This window comes from Sinohyriopsis cumingii, chromosome 8 (assembly GCF_028554795.1).
Source record: "Sinohyriopsis cumingii isolate HCF-2022 chromosome 8, ASM2855479v2, whole genome shotgun sequence".
In the NCBI taxonomy this organism is placed as follows: domain Eukaryota; kingdom Metazoa; phylum Mollusca; class Bivalvia; order Unionida; family Unionidae; genus Sinohyriopsis; species Sinohyriopsis cumingii.
Window position 1 is genome coordinate 20,539,692 of NC_142968.1, and position 22,158 is coordinate 20,561,849.

At 35.8% G+C, this 22,158-nt stretch overlaps 1 protein-coding gene across 3 annotated transcripts in view; it reads left to right on the forward strand.

Annotated features, from left to right (window-relative positions):
• LOC149793101 (uncharacterized) overlaps window positions 1–15,407 on the forward strand; it is a 93,834-nt gene extending 78,427 nt beyond the window's left edge. For 2 of the 3 annotated variants that reach the window (XM_089967010.1, XM_089967009.1), the window contains one exon: window positions 7,353–15,407. Coding sequence is in view for 1 of the 3 variants with exons in the window: in XM_089967009.1 (XP_089823135.1) it covers window positions 7,353–7,463 (111 nt within the window). In the remaining 2 variants the exon portion in view is untranslated. The remainder of the gene's footprint in view (window positions 1–7,352) is intronic. The other variant, XM_089967011.1, reaches the window with a different exon arrangement.
• The last annotated feature ends 6,751 nt before the right edge of the window (window positions 15,408–22,158 follow it).

Genomic DNA, 22,158 nt, shown 5'->3' on the forward strand with positions numbered 1-22,158 from the left:
TGGGTATATCTTAACACTGAATGAGACAAGTTCTGCGATCATTTTGTGCATGCTACAAGAGTCAAGGTCAAATACCAAGATCAAGGATTTCTCACTAAATTTACTGGTATCTTGTAAACATGTCAGAAAATATTTCGTTACCATATTTGGTATGATGGAGTTTCCGATCACGTTTCAGGACTCGGCAGATAAAAAGAATAGGAGGATGGAAGAAACAGTCTTATCTTGAATTTGTAGAAAAACGTTTTGGCCAGTAGAGCATTGTGGGTCACCTGTTGAAACTCGCGCGATATAATTTGGCTGGATTTGCAGTGAATGCTTCATACTAAACAATGATTAGTAAGCTATGATTTTTGTATATCCATCGTTGGTTTGATGGGGTCTATCGCGAATTGATGGGGTATTGCGGATTGATGGAGTTATCGCGGATTGATGGGGTCTTGTGGATTGATAGAATATGTCGCGGTTTGTTGCGTTTTATCGCGGTAACAATTGGACTTTCACAGGTATATCCTTTTAGAAATGTCGGTCCACATATGTCCGATGAAGACATGTTTTATGAACAGTACTCGGCCAGTTCAGTGAACCTTAATTAAGTATTGGACATAATTAATTCTTGATACTGAAGCTGTTGACTAATTTATACAGATTTACAGTGTCAACAATTTTAAAAACAAAGAAATTTACACACATCATTTTAGTCGACTTACTAAGGTAAGTCGCATACTTAATCAAAAGATTTACAGATATTATATAAAATTGTAAGAATGGAACCGAATGACGGTTGGCTTTGATACTTCAAGAAACTACAACTGTACGTTGTTTTGCAGTCTTTTATTTGTCTATTCATAATGTTGGCAAACAGTAATAACTCTGCTGCTTGTGCCAACAGTACTGGTCATGTGACCTAAGTGGTTAGAGCGTCAGCCTATTATGCAGGAGGTCGCGGGTTCGAACCACGGCCGAGTCATATCAAAGAAAAAATGGTACTAGCAGCAGCCTCGCTTCGTGCTCAACAATAGCAGGTTAGTGTTAGGACTGGTCGGCTTGGTGTGAGGATAATATGACTGGGTGGGACATGATGTTATATGTCTGCTGCATGATGCCCCAGTGCTAGACATCGCTATATAAACTGCCACACTGCAGACATCTGATGACTGATTTTTTTTTCACAATCTACGTTAAAAATCAAAATAACGTGTACCAACAGTAATATGTATGATATTTGTAGCAAAAGGTTACAATTTGTGATGGTTATTGTAACACGAAAAGGAATTTAAATGAACCCATATGTTAAGATTTTGCAGTAACGTTCCAATATCGGCAATCTTATGACGAATGCATGATATTGTCCTTCACCTTGTGAGATATTAATATCACAAACACGTACTTTTAGTGTCAGCTTTGGTTCTTTAAGTAATTCAAGTATGGTCAGCGCTTGCATAACTTCATTATCTTATCCACCCCAGATTTTCGTAGAAATATGAAATTATAAATACATGTTAACCTTTTTTTACATATATATTTTCTACCACGCACATTATATTTTTTTAAAGACATACAGATATACTCTGTTGTCCCAGACTCTGTTGAGTCATTCTACTAACCACTAGAACTATAAGTCACGTGACCAATAATTGTTGTTTAGCCTATCCTTTTTGCACTATTCAGGAATTGCTTAAATTCAAGCATGGACATTACTGTTGTTTTCTCAGACACTAATTTAAAACATTTCTCGATTTTAAATATTGGCTTGCAGATGACGGGTATCTTGCAACAAAAGGAATGTTAAAACGCCCCTCATTCCTTTTAGATATTATCATGTCAATTTGAAAGGTTTTCAAACATTTGCAGTTTTTTTATGTGCCAGCCAATTTGTATGGAGCCGGAATTTAAGTTTACCTATGTTCTCTCATATACGTCCCGCTTATCACAAAATTAGTTTTTACTTAATAACTTTTGATGGACTTCATGAACTGAATCTTGAGTAAGTATAGGGCACTAAGGATGTGCTGTTAATATTATTTATTTTGAGATTTTCTACCCAAAAGAGAAGCATTGATCCTTTCTAAGATTTTGTTTCGCCCATTTGAGAGAAAATGTGAGACAAAACTGTTAGTCGTCACCGTCGGCACCGGCTCAGGTTAGAAAGCTTTGTTCGCGATGCATAAACCTGAAATTACTAAAGTTACCTATTTACATATCAATAAATCTGAAATACCAATTTGCAAGTCCATAACCTGAAAGTACCTGTTTGCAAGTCCATAAACCTAAAATACCTATTTGCAAGTCCATAAACCCGAAATTACATGTTTGCAAGTCCATAACCTGAAACACCTATTTACAAATCCATAAACCTGAAATTACCTGTTTGCAAGTCTATAAACCTGAAGTACCTGATTGCAAGTCCATAAACCTGAAATTACCTGTTGGACTTTGATGAAACTTGTAACACCTAATGTTTAAAGATATTATATTGACGTTTTTAAACTCACAGTTAATCCGATCTCGCTGAATGGAGGAATGGGGTGGTCAGAATTAAACTTTAATTTTAACAGATGTCATTGTTATGATGCATTCGTTTATCTTTGGATTTCTCTTTAAAATAGTGCACAAGTAGACAGGTAGATTGAGCTTAATTCAGTCCTCCCCTTGGGGGGGGGGGGCATGCCCCTGTGTCTGTTATTATCTCTGTAGGTAATAGCCTGGAAATCATTTTACCCCACCCTGTAAACATGAACACAATTTCCTGGCATCAAAAGGGGAAGTAATTTATGCAACCAGCTTCTGGGTCTGTTCTTGCTTCACGAGGACTGGCCGCGGTGTCGGACCCTGGGTCTTAACTCAGAAACTTCATAACCCTGCTTCAAAACATACAAATACTTACTTGGCATTACAGGGGGAGGGGGGTTAATTTACGCATATAGCATAGGTTCATATATCTGCCCTTGTGCCCACCCTTCCCACCTCAGCCATGTCCCTACAGTTATAACTTTGAAGCCACTAATATTCACACGCTTTATCGATAAATTAACTTCACTGGCATGAAAACGTAAAATGGTCCATGCAGGTAGCATTTGTACCCGAGTATCACACTACCGCATGAGGACTTCCCCATGGGTCATAACGCAGACACTGAACCACCCTGAAAGACTATGCAGGAACTTGGGTATGAAAAGGAAAATTACGTATAGTAGGCAACTGAAGGTGTTTCACTGAGGCCATGAAAGTCGTGACATGTAGTTTGTTCCAGAAAATCGTTTAAGTCTTTTAAACTATGAGCGAGTTGTGGCTCCTTTTGAATTACATTTCTGCCCTTGCACACTGAATTTCGTTCCATTAGACGGTTAAACTAAGATCTAAGTCAATCTCTGTTTTCATGGGCTGCAGTCAACATTTGACTGAGATATGACCCGTTTGATTTAGTTGTTCGCCAATACATATTGACTACTCAGAGACAGCTGTCTATGTCATCAGTGTCATGGAGACAAATTCATATTTTCGAGGTTTTTATATGAATATAGATAAACTTCTTCCGATTACAATATTGAATATTAGGAATATCATAAACCTTTGTTTTAGCGGATAGTCAAGAGCCTGACTTCTTCTGTCCCTTATGAGAAGGCGTATTCACAGGGGCCAACCTTGTCAAGCTTATTTTAGTCTGAACTGATTTTCTGTTTACAAAGGCTACTGGAAACTATTCGGAGCTTCGTTCATGCGAGCTATGCAGTCGTTGATCACACTGTGGTTGTTTTATGCTCCGTCACATGATCCAACATTTCAATAGTTAAAATGACTTATTTTATTGTACATGTAATTAATATCTTGCATGGTCCCATGAAACCATGGTGTTACTCTGGACAGTACTCTCACATTGCACCAACATGTCATGAACATATGCAAGGCTGCATATCTTGAGCTGAGACGCATCAGCTCAATTCGCAAATATCTTTCAGTTGATGCCACTAAAACACTTGTGTGTTCATTAGTACTTTCAAGACTGGACTATTGTAACTCAATTCTGTCTGGTTCATCTCAATATCTGCTCCAGAAACTTCAAAAAGTTCAAAACACAGCTGCTCGGATCATACTTAGAGTACCACGATCAGAGCACACCTCCCCGCTGATCTGTACCCTACACTGGCTATCCATTCGATCCAGAATCAAACACAAAATTTGTTCTCTGTGCTACGTTTCACTGTCGGACTCTAGTCCAACATACCTATCCGACCTCACCCATGTGTACACACTAGCACGATACTTACGCTCCTCTTCTGACAATCCTATATTCATTATTCCCACTACGAAAACAAAGTCATATAGACAACGTTCTTTTGCATACCAGGGGCCAGCAACGTGGAATGAATTGCCAACTGAACTTAGACACAAAGACACAGTGATCACATTCAAGAGGGCTCTCAAAACTCACTTATTTCTACTGCAAGAACAAACTTAAAGAACTAATAATGTTTCCTACCTGAAATATTCTCAGCATGTTTTTTATTTTTTAATGTTTTTCTAATTTCATGGTGTTTGTTTTTGTAATAATATTATTTTATGTTTTTTTATCTTATATGTGTTGTCTAATGTTGTAAAGCGCTTAGAGCTTCTAAAGATTAGGCGCTATACAAAGTCCTCATTATTATTATCATGATTGTAAATGTCAACAATGGCTGGCGGACTGTTAATAGTCTGGCCAGCTATGTAATCGGTGAAAACATGTTGGCATTATAATATCGACAGAATATTCTCGACCATATAAAGACAAGATTATTCGTTAACGTTTACTTGGATAAAACATTTTAATATGGTCTCCGCTCATATTGTTAATGGCGAGGTCAGAAAAGTCATCAAATATAGGCAGTCGGTCATTGTGAGATGAATTCTAATTTGAGTATGACCTTTTTGCTACTGGGATAAAATCGGCTCCGACGTATCTGATCCAGTTCATCAACCCGCTTCTAATCACACGAGTTTTCACCCAAGGGCAAACTATTCAGACAGGAATCTAAATATGTACTATTTTACCAGGAGCTATATATTTAACTGGAATTTGTTTATTGAGTCAATACTGTGTATATGTCATTATATCGGCTTAAATTAAAAAAAAAGGTAACGTATGACTTATTTTTAGTAATAAATACTTGATATAAAAATTAGATACACACTTTACATACAACGCAAAATAATCATTTTTCTACCTCTCATGTTTGTTTTTCCAAAAACATACAACGGGTGTGTTGGAATAGAAGGCATATACACGAACCATTGTTATTCAACAATCAAATTTATTCAGTTCTAAATCAGGCATCTTACTTAAAGTTTTAACAAATACTACAAACATATTCTATGTAATGTAAATATTGTTAAAGATCAAATGTGGATGACATTTTATAATGGTCTGGATAAATTAACTTATTTTCTACCAAAATTGTAATTATTATAAAAAATGATATTGTATGTTTTTAAAATTGTATGAATTCATCTATATACTCCTTACATGTTATGTTTTGTTTCATTTTAGTATCGTGTTTTAGGTAGCAATTATTTTATGCTAGTATCTTACAATTCGGAGTATCTAGTTACTAATACGTGTTATGGGTCAAATTTGCCTTTTGGAATGATCTAATATTTTTGTTTGGTTCGGTTTGAATGTTGCATTTTTGTTTGATTTGGTTTGAATGTTGCATTTTTATTTGGTTCGGTTTGAATGTTGCATTTTTGTTTGGTTTGGCTTTTCTGGTTTGGTGTTTCACGGCACAGGAATGCGTGTAGTTTATTTAGTACAGAGGTGACGGGAGTAAATGTTCTAGCCCAATAACGTATCTCGGTAGCAGACCAGACCGGATCCTTTGGTAGGATTTAAACTCAGGTTCTTTCACTTGCGAGACCAGCATGTTAACTACCATGCTATGTCGGCTCCTGTCTCGATTTGTCGCCTCTTAGGACACGCACACTGGGCTTATTTTACATAGCAGTACTTTTGTCACTTTTGTGTCCATATGCGTGTTCGTACGTCCGTTAAATCGTCTATACCCTAAATTATAGTCAGTGTTCAATGTTTTTGTTAATTTCAAGCTAAATGAAAGGCGGGTTGGTTGAAAATCAGGTCTCTTCTTTTACACGCAAATCAGTCATATTTCAGCGTAGTGCAGTTATAGAGATTTCCCATAAATATTCAACTAGTCGTAACTCTATTAAAGTCTTTTGCACAACAAACTCTTGTATAAAATGCAATTGACGGTTCACATATTGTGGTGATGTGGTTTTGAGGCGCATGAAACTTGAGGAAAACACGACTTTTGATGCGTGACAACATACCTAATAATGTATCACATTTGATACATTCATCATTGTATCAGGTTGTCTTGGCTGCAATGCATTGACAAAACACAGAATTCACGTTTCTGGCAGAGGTGATGCTGTTGTTTATGTTATCATTGGCGTTTACGTTACGTTTTCGCAATTAGCTTCAGCTTTTAAATACTATTCCTTGAACGGATACGAAATGTGACACGTTTATTCATTATTGCCTCGCCAGTGGTTACACTATCCTCCCGGCCCCAACGTTTGCTTAAAAGTTATTTGTTATTTCCATTAGGAAATATTTATCAGACTTTGTCTAAAATATCGGCTGGAAGGAATACATCTAGATATTGACGTCCAAGGTCAAGGTCACATATCACTTGTTTGAGCTTTAGGTGGATGGTCATTGGTCAAAGATTATAGATCAGACAGTGATATCTACTAGTGATATGGATGAATGGACATCAGACAAAGTTAATACATTTATGATGGGGTACAAATAGTGTGACTGGGAGTAAAGTGGACGTCAAAGGTTAAGAGCACTCTGCTTCATAGCTTCATGTGTATATGGAGAAAAATTAGACTCGCCAGAGTACATGGCACATCCTTTACGGGATGATGGATCCAGGTGTTAAAGCTCAAGTCACCGGGTGAATCTGTTGTTTAGATTTTGCGTGTAAATGTTAAAGACCTGCATGAAGCGACCATATGCTATGTTAACATAAATGTGTTATCATGAGATTTGTCACCGATTTGCAGAGGAATGGAGTAGTAAAGGTCAGAGGTCGAGGTCAGAAAGGTTGTTTAGTTAGTGTTACTAGGGGAGCAGTGAGAGCTCACATCCCTAAAATATAGGTAATAATGAATTAATGTTCATGCCATCCTTCTCTTGCTTGCGATAACGTAAGCTGGAACAGTTGAAAACAACTGAAAACAGGAACAACCGATAACTCAGCTAAATATTTTGCCTCGTGTCCCTAAGACTTTTGGAGGTTGTAATATATTGATCATTTCTATATATTATTCTCTTTATATCGTTTCAGAGATTAATCAACATACATGACTGGTCTGCCAATGGTAATATATCCCCGTTTTATGATAATGCTTGGACGTTTTACAATCAAGAGACTGATACATGGGAGACCCATTTGTAACGGGTGTTTCTTGTGATGAGATCGTCAACAACCAAGACAATTAACCCTGTGTTATGTCTTCGATATTAGAGTGCTAAAACAGTTAATGATAATTAAAACTCCAGCCATGATGAGTATTTGTCATTAAGATGCCACATTTCTTCTGTAATATATTCGTCTTTTCGAATGATGTTCATTTTTCAGCTCTCTGTACATATAAAATGATGTATAACCTTGACTTTCTTAACACAAGAATCATTATTAACTTCACTTGGATCAGATATTTTGGGTCGAGATTTCCATGAAATGTTTCATACAGTGTGCTTCAGGAAGTTTTAAAAAAAGTTAAGTGCACGGAATGATGGTTGATTCCGGAAAGATAACAGAGATTGTATCTCATAATCGGGGCTTCCAAATATTCTTAGCCTAACGTGAATTTAGAAAGTAGAAAGAACAGGAAAATGCTTGACTGGTATTGAAGAATGTTGTTCTTCATCAATGGGATCGTGTGAAGATGAATATTATAATAGATTATTTTATTTTATTTATTTTAAAAAAAAGAAATTTTAATGTCTCTATATTACAGTTATAGACTTTACGTTTTCAGGTTGTCAAAACCTTTTTTGGAAACTCTATCTAGAACCAAACATTGCCATAACGAAAAGATAGCTCAGAGAAAAGCTACACCAAGTATCATCATGCATACAACGGGAGATAATTACAGTTTGATATGGCATCAGAATACGAGTCCATTTACTGTTTCTGTCACTAATCTAAGACAAATTCGTGAAAAATACCGCAAAAAGAAAGAAAATAATTGAGAAGTATTGTGCTTTGCTATTAAAAATGTCTATATAAAGATTACATTTAATGACTACAATGCATATTAACACAACTGGCCTTGTATAAATGTGTACTCAGAACAAAACGCAGTTTCTAAATATTTTGTTTATCTGCCAGTCGAATGTTAGTAGTGACGGACACTGTTTTTTGCCAATACGAAATTGTAACTTTGGCATTCTTTATAAACAAACGTCATGTCGAAAGGGTAATATGAAACACTATACGTTGCTTGAGGAGTTAAAAGCTTGAAATGTATGATAGAATACATGCTACATTTTCTGCAAAACTGTCATTGTTGGTGTTGTATACGATGATGGTGTGTAATTAGACATTCTCCACAAATAAAGTATGGTCAGTAAGGAGAGTCTCGTGGAATGTTATGGAGAAACTTCCTATGCAAGAATACGTACTGGTTTTTTAAAATGACTCAAAGAGTCAAGGATGTAGGTGTGTCAGTGGAAATGGGGGCAGTATGTGGAAGTCTGGATGTAGTACGGGTGTTGTATTGACGTTGTACGAATGTTGTATTGACGTTGTACAAATGTTGTACTGATGTTGTAGGAATGTTATCATATCCAATAGGGATAAAACAGAGATAAGTAGTTAGGAAACATTTTTAGCTATCCGTTGGAATCGAGAAATTGGCATTTCCATGATTCTTAGTTATGAAAACTGGTGAAAACCATTTTGAATATGTAGCTCTATTTTAGTTGTTGCGCTAAAAATATAAGAAGATAATGTGTCTGTGTCAATTTTGACATAACCATACTATTTCTAATGTTTTATTTTTGTGCTAAAATGTGAGAAGATTGGGTGTTAGTTTTGTACATAAAGCTGGGTTATCATGATTGTTATACAGAATTATTACAATGTGAGTGTCTACGAGATAATAGGTGATTGTATGGGTGATTAAGCATACCGTATACTTAAATTTATGGTAAATACCAAAAGGCTGATAAACGTTGTTCATAACATTACATTCGTGTTCTTTAAAACATCATTTTTGTAAATCGTTGATTTCTTATTTAATTTTATAAATATAATGCTTCACCTTTTATAAGACAGAGTCGTGCCTTCAGCTTGTTTTGCTCTCTTCGAAATATGATATCACTTATTTCAGCAGATCTTTTGTTTTGTAATTTGGAATATTTATCAAGCGACATTTCGCTGAGATTGTCTAGTAATAGTCAACTTGCGTGTTTTGAAGAATGTGAGCTTGAAATATAAAACGTAACTCGGATAATGGAGGAAAATCGACGTTTATGAAACTAATATACGTGAAAGTTCTTTTGTACAAATATCAGGTAAATTAGCAGTATATGTACAGTCATCTGTTTTATATAACTAGAATCAACCTGTCAAGAAGGAAACGTAACACTTATTGCAAACCTAAATCGAATGTAGGTGGAGCTTTGTAGAACACGTGATAGGGGAATAATTTTCGAGTAAATGCTGTCTCCAGATATATTTGTTCACATATGGCGATACATATTTGGAACGTATTGTTTTTCTATTATGGATTCGAACCATAAAGGTAAATGTTTGTACTTTATCCTACACTTTATCTGGTAATAGAACTATATACCTCATTTGGAATATTACCGTCTCCTCTCATGTATTCATGCTCACCAGCTGTGACAGCTGTATCTCCGATTTCCTATGATAATACATAGATTTCAAAATGCGTTGATCGCAATTGGTGCCTGTGATACAAAACTTTATACGGCCAGGGATTTTTAAATCGTGCCTAAATGAGAAAAAAAAATCAATTTAATATAATTTTAAATTGACTGAAATAAAGAATTGGAGAAATGCAAAATACAGGTGAATTGACCGAAAAGTTGAAAACGACACGTGTTTGATGGAATAAGGCACATTAAACCTGTCATGAACCACAATCTGTTAAGATCTACATTACCAGCAGTATGCATTTTCTAGTATACTTACCTAGTGTACTTTAACTTACATACTGTACATTTACTTACCTACTATAAACAATGTGATGTTCATATCGTACCTCACGTACATTAAGTTTCGTCTGAATTTTTTTGTTACTTGGTGGCAAATGTATGGGGACATTTTTCATTTTATAAAAGGCCATATAACATAAAAGACAGAAAACAGGCTCACAGAGAAGTATATCTGTACATTGTATATAAACAAAATTGTATCAACTTATAGTATGCGACATATATATATATATATATATATATATATATATATATATATATATATATATATATATATATATATATATATATATATATATATATATATATACGTATTGTAAATAAACTAGTCTTCCATATATAACATATTTTGGAAAACATACTACATGTATGTTCTTCTTTCTTTCAAGTCACATTCCTGTCTCGTGGATTGTCTGTGTTAACCTTTTTTTTTTACTGTTTCATAAGTTTATGTTTGACGATGGTAGATAAAAGAATTTAATTGACCGTTGTATATAGTCTTAAAAGTATGATTACCTTTTAAAGACATTTAATGAAAATCGCACAAGCAGTGTATAAATATCCGAAAGATTTGTAGAAAACCAAAATATGCCAATCTCCCCGAGTTCACTGCCATTTTTTCCATTAACGTCTTTCAGTATCTCAGTATTTCACAAGAATCTCATAAAAGCTAAGTACACCAATTACAATTGCTTGACTTGTTGTACATCCATTTCATTCTTTGTGTATAAGTGTTGCTTACTTTTAAACAATAAACTAATATTCACAACTGTATATTCATTGAACTATTTTGCGGAGGTGTGAGGGACATTACGTAGGTCAGGTTACTTTTTACGCTGTTTAATGTGACGTTACGTAGGTCAGGTTACTTGCTACGGTGTTTAATGTGACGTTACGTAAGTCAGGTTACTTGTTACGCTGTTTTTATGTGACGTTACGTAGGTCAGGTTACTTGTTACGCTGTATAATGTGGTAATTAGGATCCGCTTATTGGGTCATACACTTCTCAATATGCGAGACAAAGACAGAGGTAATGGAACAGAGGACACTGAACTCTCGGAGCGAATATAAATAATCATCAGCCACCATACAGAGTCGGCAATCCTGAACAAGATCTTTGCGGTTTCACCGCAATTTCAAAGTATTATCTTAATTTGAAAATAGTTTCCAACTTTATATTCTGAAATAATTGGATAAATATTAAACTGGTAAATCTCATGAATAGTCTTAGCTCTATTGCACTATTTACCTACAATAATTATAATCAACTTTGTCTCACCTTGGTTGTCACTTTGGTTATTTAGATACAAGAGCTTTATCTGTTTTGTTATAATAGTAAGATTCAACAAAAAATCATAGTTTCTCAGAAAGCTTTTATTTTTTGTGATTATAATATCGATTTTAATCTTGTACCGCTTTGTTAGTATAGCAACATTTGTTCTTGTAGACTAATACTACTGATTTGAAAATTGTGAAATCATTCATGATTTTCTCATTGACGTCAAGCCGGGTATTAAATAGTCAAACCTCGCAGTTCGTTCATTCGACTCGATGATTGACCTGGCATAAGTTCTTACAGTTTCTTTAAAAGTTCAAAAATATAAAAAATATATCAGTTTGTAATATCCATATGAATTGTCTGTTTGGGCTTTTCCAGAATGTGTGTCCTGTTAGAATAACCAAATACGTTTTCCAAATTTCCCAAGCTTTACAGATTTCACTTATTTTATTAGTATATCATGTAACTGTTAACATATGTGACACTTATTCGATTCAGAAAAATCGTCAAACCTTAATAAAATAACTTTAAGGAAACATCTACAAGAATGCGTAAGTCTGGCCTTTGCTCAAATTACATGTTAGTACCTGTGCAGTGATACATACCTGTATAACTTGTTAATGTGGACAATTTCATTTGTCTTTTACGACACTAGCTAGTTACCTTAACTTATGATTGTCCCCTTCAGAACTTCCCATTGTTGTAGGACTTCCCATTGTTGTAGGACCTACTTCAATTCCAGAGCTTCAGCTGTCCTATTAATTTTTGAAGGAAATAATGCCCTTTTTAATACTTTAAATTTTGTTATATTTGTTTGCTTTGTAATAATTGCAGTACTTTTTGAAGTCATAAACTTAAAACAAATACCGCTAATTCACTATATTTCGTGGAGTACCAGTTGTTGTGGATTTCGTTTATCGTTGCTGCAAAGTTTGGATTTAACGACCCAATTTGTACTTATCCTTCTATAGAAATTGTTTTGTTTTTTTAATCCACGAGTTTAAGTAGCGATAAAATTTTAATTTGTCACAAAATCACGAAAATTGGTATCCACGAAAATACGTGAATTTAAGTATTGAGTCTTGTACCATTATCTTCTTATATCGTTCATCACTTGGATTTCAGATGATCTGTAATTTTTTTAAATATATTTTTGTAACCAGAACCTAATGATATTACTTAATTTGCAATATTTACTGAAGATATACGTTTTGAAGTGTGATATTAATTGTTTTCTTGTTTATATTGGCTTCATTGCAAAGTTTAATTAAATAGTTTCTCTTGCGTGATTCTCTTGACCAGTGTATTCAAGTTCTATACATTTCTTGTGAGTAAAAGTGTTGTTTGGTAGTTGATTACGGAGTTTAAAAAAACGGGTTTCACAGAGTTAAAATTTAATATTTTAATTGCTTTTCATTTGATAGACTACGTGCCTGACAATATCTTTTAATATTAATCGACAAAAAAAATTCCTTTGTCTCGCAAAACTCGTTTTGATGGAAGAATGATGTTTCGCTGAGCCGAAGATTATGCTAATATTGTATAATTAATTTTGATTTAAAAATAAATAAAAATCGTAGATGCTTATAAGAGGAATACAGATTCAAGAACACTCAACCAGATTAACGTTTGCTAGTGTTTATGAGTCTCGTTGAAATGAAACGTTATGATTTTCGATACTTTTTGTCAAAATCTCATATTGGTTCCAATTTTAAGACAAATGGTCTTTAATATAGACAAATTATACAGGGCTTCGTAATATTTTTGCATTATCTTTCACCACAATAAATATTTTTCATAGTTTTTGACGTACTAGTGAAACATTCCAGGTAAAAATGAAATCTATGCCAATAATAACAGGAATGAATAAGTTTCTTACTCAATTGCACGTAATTATGAAAATATTAGCTTTATAATTTTGTAGACCAGTTCTAGATACAGGCTGTGTGAAACATTAAATCAGCATTATTTGTCCCTAGATATGGTCTCTGTAAGATTGACTTCTAAATCATTCTTATGATTCATCAGCACATTGGTGGCGGTTAGTGTTACCCTCGTCCGTCCGTCCGTCCTGGCATCGCACCTTGATTAAGCTTTAAGTTAGGCAATTTTCAATCTGTGGTGCGGCATCTGTGTTCCATGAGCATTGAGCATGTTTTAGTTTCAATTTCTAAATTTGATCAAAACCTCCTTTACTCATGCATACAATCAAACAATTTAATTTTTCAAAGCTGTTCTACTGATTCTTGTTACTAAATTTAAATTGGGGAGTATTTCGTCATAAGGACTAGATGAGATGGTAGAAAAAATGAACACGCTGTAAGTAATAACGTTGATGAGGCTTATATCATGCGCATTCCTTCATTGTATAGATACCGCTCCGGTGGCCTAGTGGATAGAGCGTCCGCTTCGGATGCGGGAGGTCGTGGGTTAGATCCCCGACCGAGTCATACCAAAGACTTACAAAAATGGTACTCACATCTGCCTCGCTTGGCGCTAAGCATTAAGAGGTTAGTGTTAGGACTGGTCGGCCTGGTGTCAGGATAATGTGACTGGGTGGGACATCGTGCTACATGTCTGCGGCATGATGCCCCAGTGCTAGACATCACTATAAACTGCCACACTGCAGACATCGTAGCGATATGACTGAAAAATTGTCAGAGCTACGGTTAAAATCCAAATTACACACACACACAGAGACACACACACACACACACATTGAATAGAAAGTAATTAGTATTGAATGCATGCATTTTTTCTTAGCTTGCATTAGCGTCACACAATCGTAATGATGATGACGAAATAAACTGCATTACATTTTGCAGTTGCGTCAATAAATTAATATTATTAAGACATGGATAAGGAAATAATACATACAGCATTTAAATCTACTTTTAAGTTTAACGAATAGTGCATATTTTGCACATTTTGTAGTGTTTAAATTTGTTATTAATTCATTCGATTATTTTATTTTAATCAACAAGATTTTTTTGAGTTCAATCACAAAATCTTTTTATTGCATCCCAGCATTAAATACATGAATGAGGACCGAAGGTGTCTATTTATTGCTCATTGAATCAAAAAATAATATGGAGACGATTTGGGCAATGAGGGGATTGTCTTATCCTCTTTGATGGAAGGGAGCCGCGGCAGCTTGGTTGGTACAGCGTCGGACTCGTAATCAAAGGCTCACGGGCCCGCCCAGGCCAGTTCCGGTCGGCTGCCTCTCTGTGTCCTTAGGAAAGGCATTAAGCTCCCATTTCCTTGGCAATAATGTGCTCAAAGTGCCATTAAAACGAGCAGAAAAATACAATCTTTGATGGAAACGTTCAGACACGCTTACGCTGTTAACAAAAATGTATCAGGCTAAAGTTTTTGGTAGAAAATGTACTAACATATTCATTTGATTTCTTCTAACACAAAAGTTTTACCATTAACATTTATTTTAAATTTAACTCTTGTTAATTTTCATATGTGAAGATATTTAATAAGAAATGTGTTTTACAATCTAAAAGGAAAATTGGTTTCCCTCCATAAATGAAGAAGCAAGGGAATGTACTCTGAACAAAATAAACACTTTGAAAAGAAAATGTAATCGTAAAGATGTGCCTGATATCCAGCATAGCGTTGTCTTTTAAAGCTGAGAAAATTACTACACTTCGCAAATATTTTATATTATGGTCATAACGTTTATTGACTCTCAAATGTGGTAGTTAACAATAATGTCTTTATATGCCATGAGTTGTGTAATATATAATATATATTTTTTATATTCAGTCCGGCTTCAACTGTATTGCACCAGAATGTAAAATATGTATATATTGACGAAGATATTGAGAACAATAAAACATATATTCGTAAAATGTACCAAAAGGTTGTTTCCTTTATTCAGTGTTCCACTGTAGTTCCAAAGAAAATCAGTAATGCGTTTCACTGGCTTTCTCTTGAGATTTAATTGAAAGCAGTAACAATGTCTAAATAGAAAAAATGGTCTTTGCACGGGTGACATATGAAACAGGTGCGATTCGGCCAGTTTTAGAAAATAGTCTTAGTGCATATTAGTTTGTTACCAATGCACTGGACATTAATTTGATCCTTACTAGTATATATTTATACATACGACTTTCAACAGGCTTCCGTACATACATACATATATACATACACGTACATGCACAGATACACGTACACGAAGGGGCACAGAGTGGTCAAGTGCTCACCGTTAAGGATCACTGCCATCTCACCTCTGTCTGTGTAGATTCGAGTCTCGGGTTCGGTCAAAGTGGGCATATGGGAAAACTTGCCAGTAGCTTCTTGTGGGTCAGTGGTTCTTTCCGGGGTTTTCCCGGTTTCTTCCTCCACCATTTATACTGGACTCCAAGGACCACTCCGGTGGCCTAGTGGTTAGAGCGTCCGCCTCGGATGCGGAAGGTCGTGGGTTCGATCCCCGGCTGAGTCATGCCAAAAACTTATAAAAATGGTACAAACAGCTGCCTCGCTTGGCGCTCAGCATTAAGAGGTTTGTGTTAGGAATGGTCAGCCTGGTGTCAGTATAATGTGACTGGGTGGGAAATCATGCTACAACTCTACGGCATGATGCCCACGTGTTAGACATCACTAAACTCACAATGCAGACAATTCTTCCCTCATCGTAGCGATATGACTAAAACAATTGTTGAAGCTACGTTAAAAATCCAAATTATACACACACACACACACTGACCGCTATGTATTGCCTATATTGTGCTGAAAAATGGCGTTAAACCCTACAACAAAAAACACGTACACGATTAAAAGTAGTCAAATGGAACGGGGATCCAATTTGCCATACAAGCAATTACTCGTATCGGATCTGGATGGTCAACTTTTTTCTATAATGAAGTCATTATAGCTTTTATCGTTCAACCAAAACGGAAGAGAACAATATAGATCGATATTGCTAAAATGTCTATGAAGGCTATATGGTGATGAAGATGACACAAATAATAGCTGTAACGTTTAAAGTATTAGAAATAAAAACAAAACCCCTTAGCAATACACAATGCAAGAAACAAAGCAAAACAAGCAAGAAATTAAAATATAGTAATAGAATTTTAAAAGCAGTACTACTAACCTGCTGTTATCGCATTGCTATATATTTCTGGCAGATATCTCCAGTCAAAGGATAATATATTCTCTACTTCAATTAGTAAATGGTGGCTTTAAAACCAACAACACAGAAATGATCGGCCAGACAAACTATATCTTACTGCGGAAGTCTCTGTTTGGGGAACTGGAATCGGATAAACACGACCCCGTCCATTTAAAAACATGTTACTCGAGCGAGATGACCGCTCTTCCCTTCAGTCGCGACTCGCTACTGCGTGATGGAAACTTCCTTCCTTCGAAAAACGCAAAGGACACGTCCGTCGCGGAAACGGACGAATTCCTGTAATGTGCTAGTGATTCCAGTTTTGAGGGAGAGAGTGATTTTCAAACATCTGAAAGTGCCACAGACCCTTCCTTTACAGGAGCTGGTTTTCTTCCCTCAATCACTGCCCCGGGGCCTAGTGGTTAGAGCGTCCGCCTCGGATGCAGGAGGTCGCGGGTTCGAACCCCAGTAGACATACCAAAGACTGATAAAAAATGGTACTACTCGCTAGGCACTCAGCATTAAAAGGCTAGTGTTAGGAGTGGTCGGCCTGGTGTCAGGATAATGTGACTGGGTGGGGCATCATGCTACATGTATGCGGTATGATGCCCCAGTGCTAGACATCACTATAAACTGCCACATTGCAGATATCGTAACGATATGACTGAACAATTGTTAAAGCTATGTTAAAATTAAAATCACACACACACACACACACACACACACACACACTTCTTTCATTCGGGTAATGACATTGGCCTCTCCCGGCAACGGATGGAATCACTTAGTAACCCATGTATGCGGTATGCCCCAGTGCTAGACATCACTATAAACTGCCACATTGCAGATATCGTAACGATATGACTGTCCCTTATCATGGCCCTATAAGCAAACAGAAAAAGGACAACCGTCCGTGCGTACACACGTAGTACAGGCTAAGGAGTTGGAGTGTTCCAAGTAATATTTTTCTGACCGCATTTACATTCACATTGGGGCATCTTGAATGCTGAAGGAAATACAAGAAATAATGGAATTGAACAAGCCTTGTCTGGATAATACTTACACTGGTTTCTGTAGAAGGGTTTAAAAAGAAAAGCAACGGTTTCTAAGTGAGTTCTCAAATCCCTCAAATTAAACAAAAATGAACACAGTTAAGGAGAATATGTGCAAGAACTGGAGCAAAAATATAAAACTCACCACATAAAGGTTACCATTGACAGTAAAATATAAAACTCACCACATAAAGGATACCATTGACAGTAAAATATAAAACTCACCACATAAAGGATACCATTGACAGTAAAATATAAAACTCACCACATAAAGGATACCATTGACAATAAAATATAAAACTCACCACATAAAGGTTACCATTGACAGTAAAATATAAAACTCACCACATAAAGGATACCATTGACAGTAAAATATAAAACTTACCACAGAAAGGATACCATTGACAGTAAAATTACAAAAGGACAGCTTGTATGATGATAAACGCTGCGCACTCAGAAGCCACGTGATGACTAACTTAAGGAAAAGAGGCGATAATCCAACTGACAACCTAAGGGACTTAACCAGTGTAGAGGGATCTGTTTAAGTCACCTCTTTCACAACATTCGACAGATTATAAACGCTAATGTCTGGTTCGTATCATGTGAACTATCAGATAGGGTCCGTTTTCGAGAAAGTTGTCAAATAAATAGCTCATTCTAAATGGCAATCAACCTGAAAGGTAAATGAGCAGAACCTGAAAAGTAAATGAGCAGAACCTGAAAAGTAAATGAGCAGAACCTGAAAGGTAAATGAGCAGAACCTGAAAGGTAATGAAAAGTAAATGAGCAGAACCTGAAAGGTAAATGAGCAGAACCTGATAGGTAAATGAGCAGAACCTGAAAAGTAAATGAGCAGATCCCTATCTGATCGTCTTCAACTGCAGTTGCCTATTTTCTTCATATCTTCGAGGAAATGAACTGGTCACTATCCACCAAGAAGGGTTATAGAGGATCCCTCCCGTTATAGATAATCCCTCCCTCATAAATATTCTAAGGTTGTCTATTGGCTCCACTATAATGGCAGACCCACATCTTTCAGAACTTTTTTGGCGTTTTCTGCTCCAAAGACCAGACTCCCGCTCTTTTGTGCCTAGGTGAAACCTTTAGTGTGTTCTTTGGTTGTTATCTAAACCTTCTTCTGAACCTATGAGAGATTTGTTTTGGAGAACTTTATCCTTAAAACAGTCGTCTGTCTCCCTTGCGTCGGCGTGGAGTAGTCAAATTTATGTCGTGTCAGTGGAAAAGGGATGATTACGATTCAATAATAACAATGATTCGGTCTCTCTTTGTTATCAAGCTGGTTTTTCTGGCTAAAAGTAAGCTACCGAGAGTAATGTTTGATCCTAATGAAATTCCCAGTCTTTTTCTTATCAGTGCTGGAAATGAAAGACTCATTTGCCCAGTTAGAGCCTTACGTTTCTCTCTGTCTACATGAAAGGAATATGTCCAAATCATGTTGTTATCCCTTTCAAAGGTGCCTGAGATATTTCGGCGGCCGCAATTTCGAGAAGGGAGGTTCGGACTATTAAAATAACTTGTCAGTCTCTCACGTAGGGAATTTTTCTTTCACGAAAATCAAAGCCCATGAAACCAGGGCTATTGATTCTGTTGGTCTCACTCCACCTTCGATCTATGTGGCACCAGAGAGAAGGAATTACTAGTTAGTCCAAATACGTTTTGATTGTGTCAACTTTTTCAATGGTCATCTTCCTTCCACCAGGCTGGCAAATTAGCAAAGCAACTCTAGAAACACTAATAATGTATCGATGCTATTAAAACAATTTTGAAATGTCCGATAATTGCATGATACTTTTACCCAAGTCAACCCCTCCCCTCTGCGCTCTGACGTTTTATATTCTATTTACTAATTGAAGGAAGGAATGGTGTTCTTGGATTATGGACTAAGGCCTGGTAAAGACGTAGCCAAGCAATAAAAGCAGATAAGTATTATATTCCGTACTGGTATCAAATGTTTTGCGCTAAGTCAATCCATGTAAAAGTATAGTTATTCCTAAAAGTGTGCCCCAAACTTTTAATGTTTTGCAAATATTGGAACTTAACAGTCATTTGAAAATATAGTTACATTATTAAACCCTTATTTCTTTGTACACAATTATAGGATGGCAAAAGAAGTGCATGAACAACTGCAGACATTACATAAATCAAAATGGTGCCGAAAGAAGGTTATGTCCCTGCACCGTCTTTGGTACAATAAAGACAAAGCGAGGTGATGCCTCTGCACTATAGGACGTAAAATAAGGACTAAAGAAGGTCATGCCCCTGCATCATTCGAAGATACAATAAGGACAAACCAAAGTCATTTCCCTGTCTCATTCGAAGTGACAATGACAAAAAGTCATGCCTCTGCATTATAGAACTAAAAGAATGACTAAATAGGGTGAGGTCCCTTCATAGTTCGAAGGTACAATCAGAACAACAAAAGGTAAATTCCCTGCATCATTCAATGTAATTATGACAAAAGAAGGTCATGTCCCTGCACCATCGAAGGTACAATAAGGACAAAAGAAGATAATGTTCGCGAAAGGTCATGTTCCGCACATCGAAGGTACAACAAGGACAATTCTCAAAGTCAATCATAAAGTCAAATGAAACGTACTCACGAAATCGTCAAATAATCTTTTATAGAACTTAAAACATTCATCGGTGGCATTAATGTACGATTTATAGAGAGGTGTAATGTTTATGCTAACACGTTTGTGAAGTGATCTGACAACACTAAGAAACAGAGTATCAACCGCTAGTGTTGGTGAATGATAATACTAGAATAAATAATGGATGTGAGAATTCTATGGAGCTATAAATTTCAGCACCAACCCAATCATGTAGGGATACGCAGCACCAACCCAATCATGTAGGGATACGCAAACTAAAAATAAAAATCAAATTGACAGTTATAGCTAAGAGTTAATATACACACCAACGCACTCCTCTAAGGAGACGTTTAAATTAAAAATGGGTAACCGAACAATCTACATACACTTTACAGAAGCAAGAAAAAGATAAAAAAAATTTACTTCAAAAGCGTTAATGAAAGTCACGTGAATGACCAGTGTCAGGCAGACATATTTGACATTCCAGCATGTGAAAAATACTCGAAATTTGAATTTTCTCTAAACATAAACAAATAAAAATGGAGATATGACACATATAATGCTTTTATAGGAATCTTCCAAAGCGAAAATCTGAAAAGAAACAGTCTGATAGAAGACTCTAATTATACGGTAGGTGATTGCCAAGGATTTATGGAAAGTCTAAGAGAACTCTGAAAACTATAATGCATATCAATCAAAATGAAAACAGGTTTATTTACCAAAGCTAATACACATGATTACAATAACCGCACATGTCGCCAGTTGAAGCAAGCAAGGAAATAAACATATCCAAAGGGTTAATACGCCTGTTAGGTTGCATGACAACTGATACGAATGAGACCATTGAATTATAAGTGAAACAGCCAGAATATTCTAATGTCAAATATGCAAGGAACGTTCTCCTTCCCAGCTCTACAAAGAATCTATTTACAAACAGGCAAGCAAAATTAGGCGAAATAATCCTCCACAAACCGGAAGACTTAAAGAGAGATGATGTATTAGATTATTTTACAAACAAGAGTTATCTCTCGATACAACAAACAAGATAACATTTGGAAAGATTTTAAAAGCAAAATGAACGAAAACGGCAACACGTTTATCAATGCTAAATGGAATGGATAAGACTAATGGTTTAGCAGCTGGAAACCAACTGAAAACAATTTGCCAATGAATAATTGATTTTCCAGAAACATACGAATTCATCGGAGATGACAACAATAACCGAAGATGAGTGCATAAGAATATATTAATGGTACAAACAGTTATAGCTTTTGAAAGATAACAAGTTTTTAGAAGCGCTAGATATAAAAGAAGCACAAAATAGGTCACTGTAGCTTGAATGAGTGAAAATATGCATGACTTGTAAATCTGTTTGGATTCTATTATTTGCGTGGCAAAACAAAGTACATAAAAAGCAACAGTTGTAAGTAAGTAAATGGTATGCAGAAAATGTGATACGGCAATGAAAATGTATACAGTCTCCTAGCTGGAAAACACATGACATTCCTGACGAAATGCAAATTTTTAGAATTCAAAAGTATGAAGCCGATTACAGACACATGTGAACAAAGCTGATACACAATCGAAGTGTAAAAGATAACGACTACATGAGAACAAAGCTGATCAACAACTGCAGCGTAAAAGATCACAAGCTAGTCTATGAGATTTTAAACAGAAATAAAGAGAAGGAAAATAAATTTTGATGCATTCATGTAGTAATTTGCATTTTGTCCGTGACGATTTCAGTGCATTCATCAATTTATGTTGATTTGGTTTGTGTAGTGTTGTTTAGAATAAATATTCATAGCCCTTACCATCAGCATAATATTATA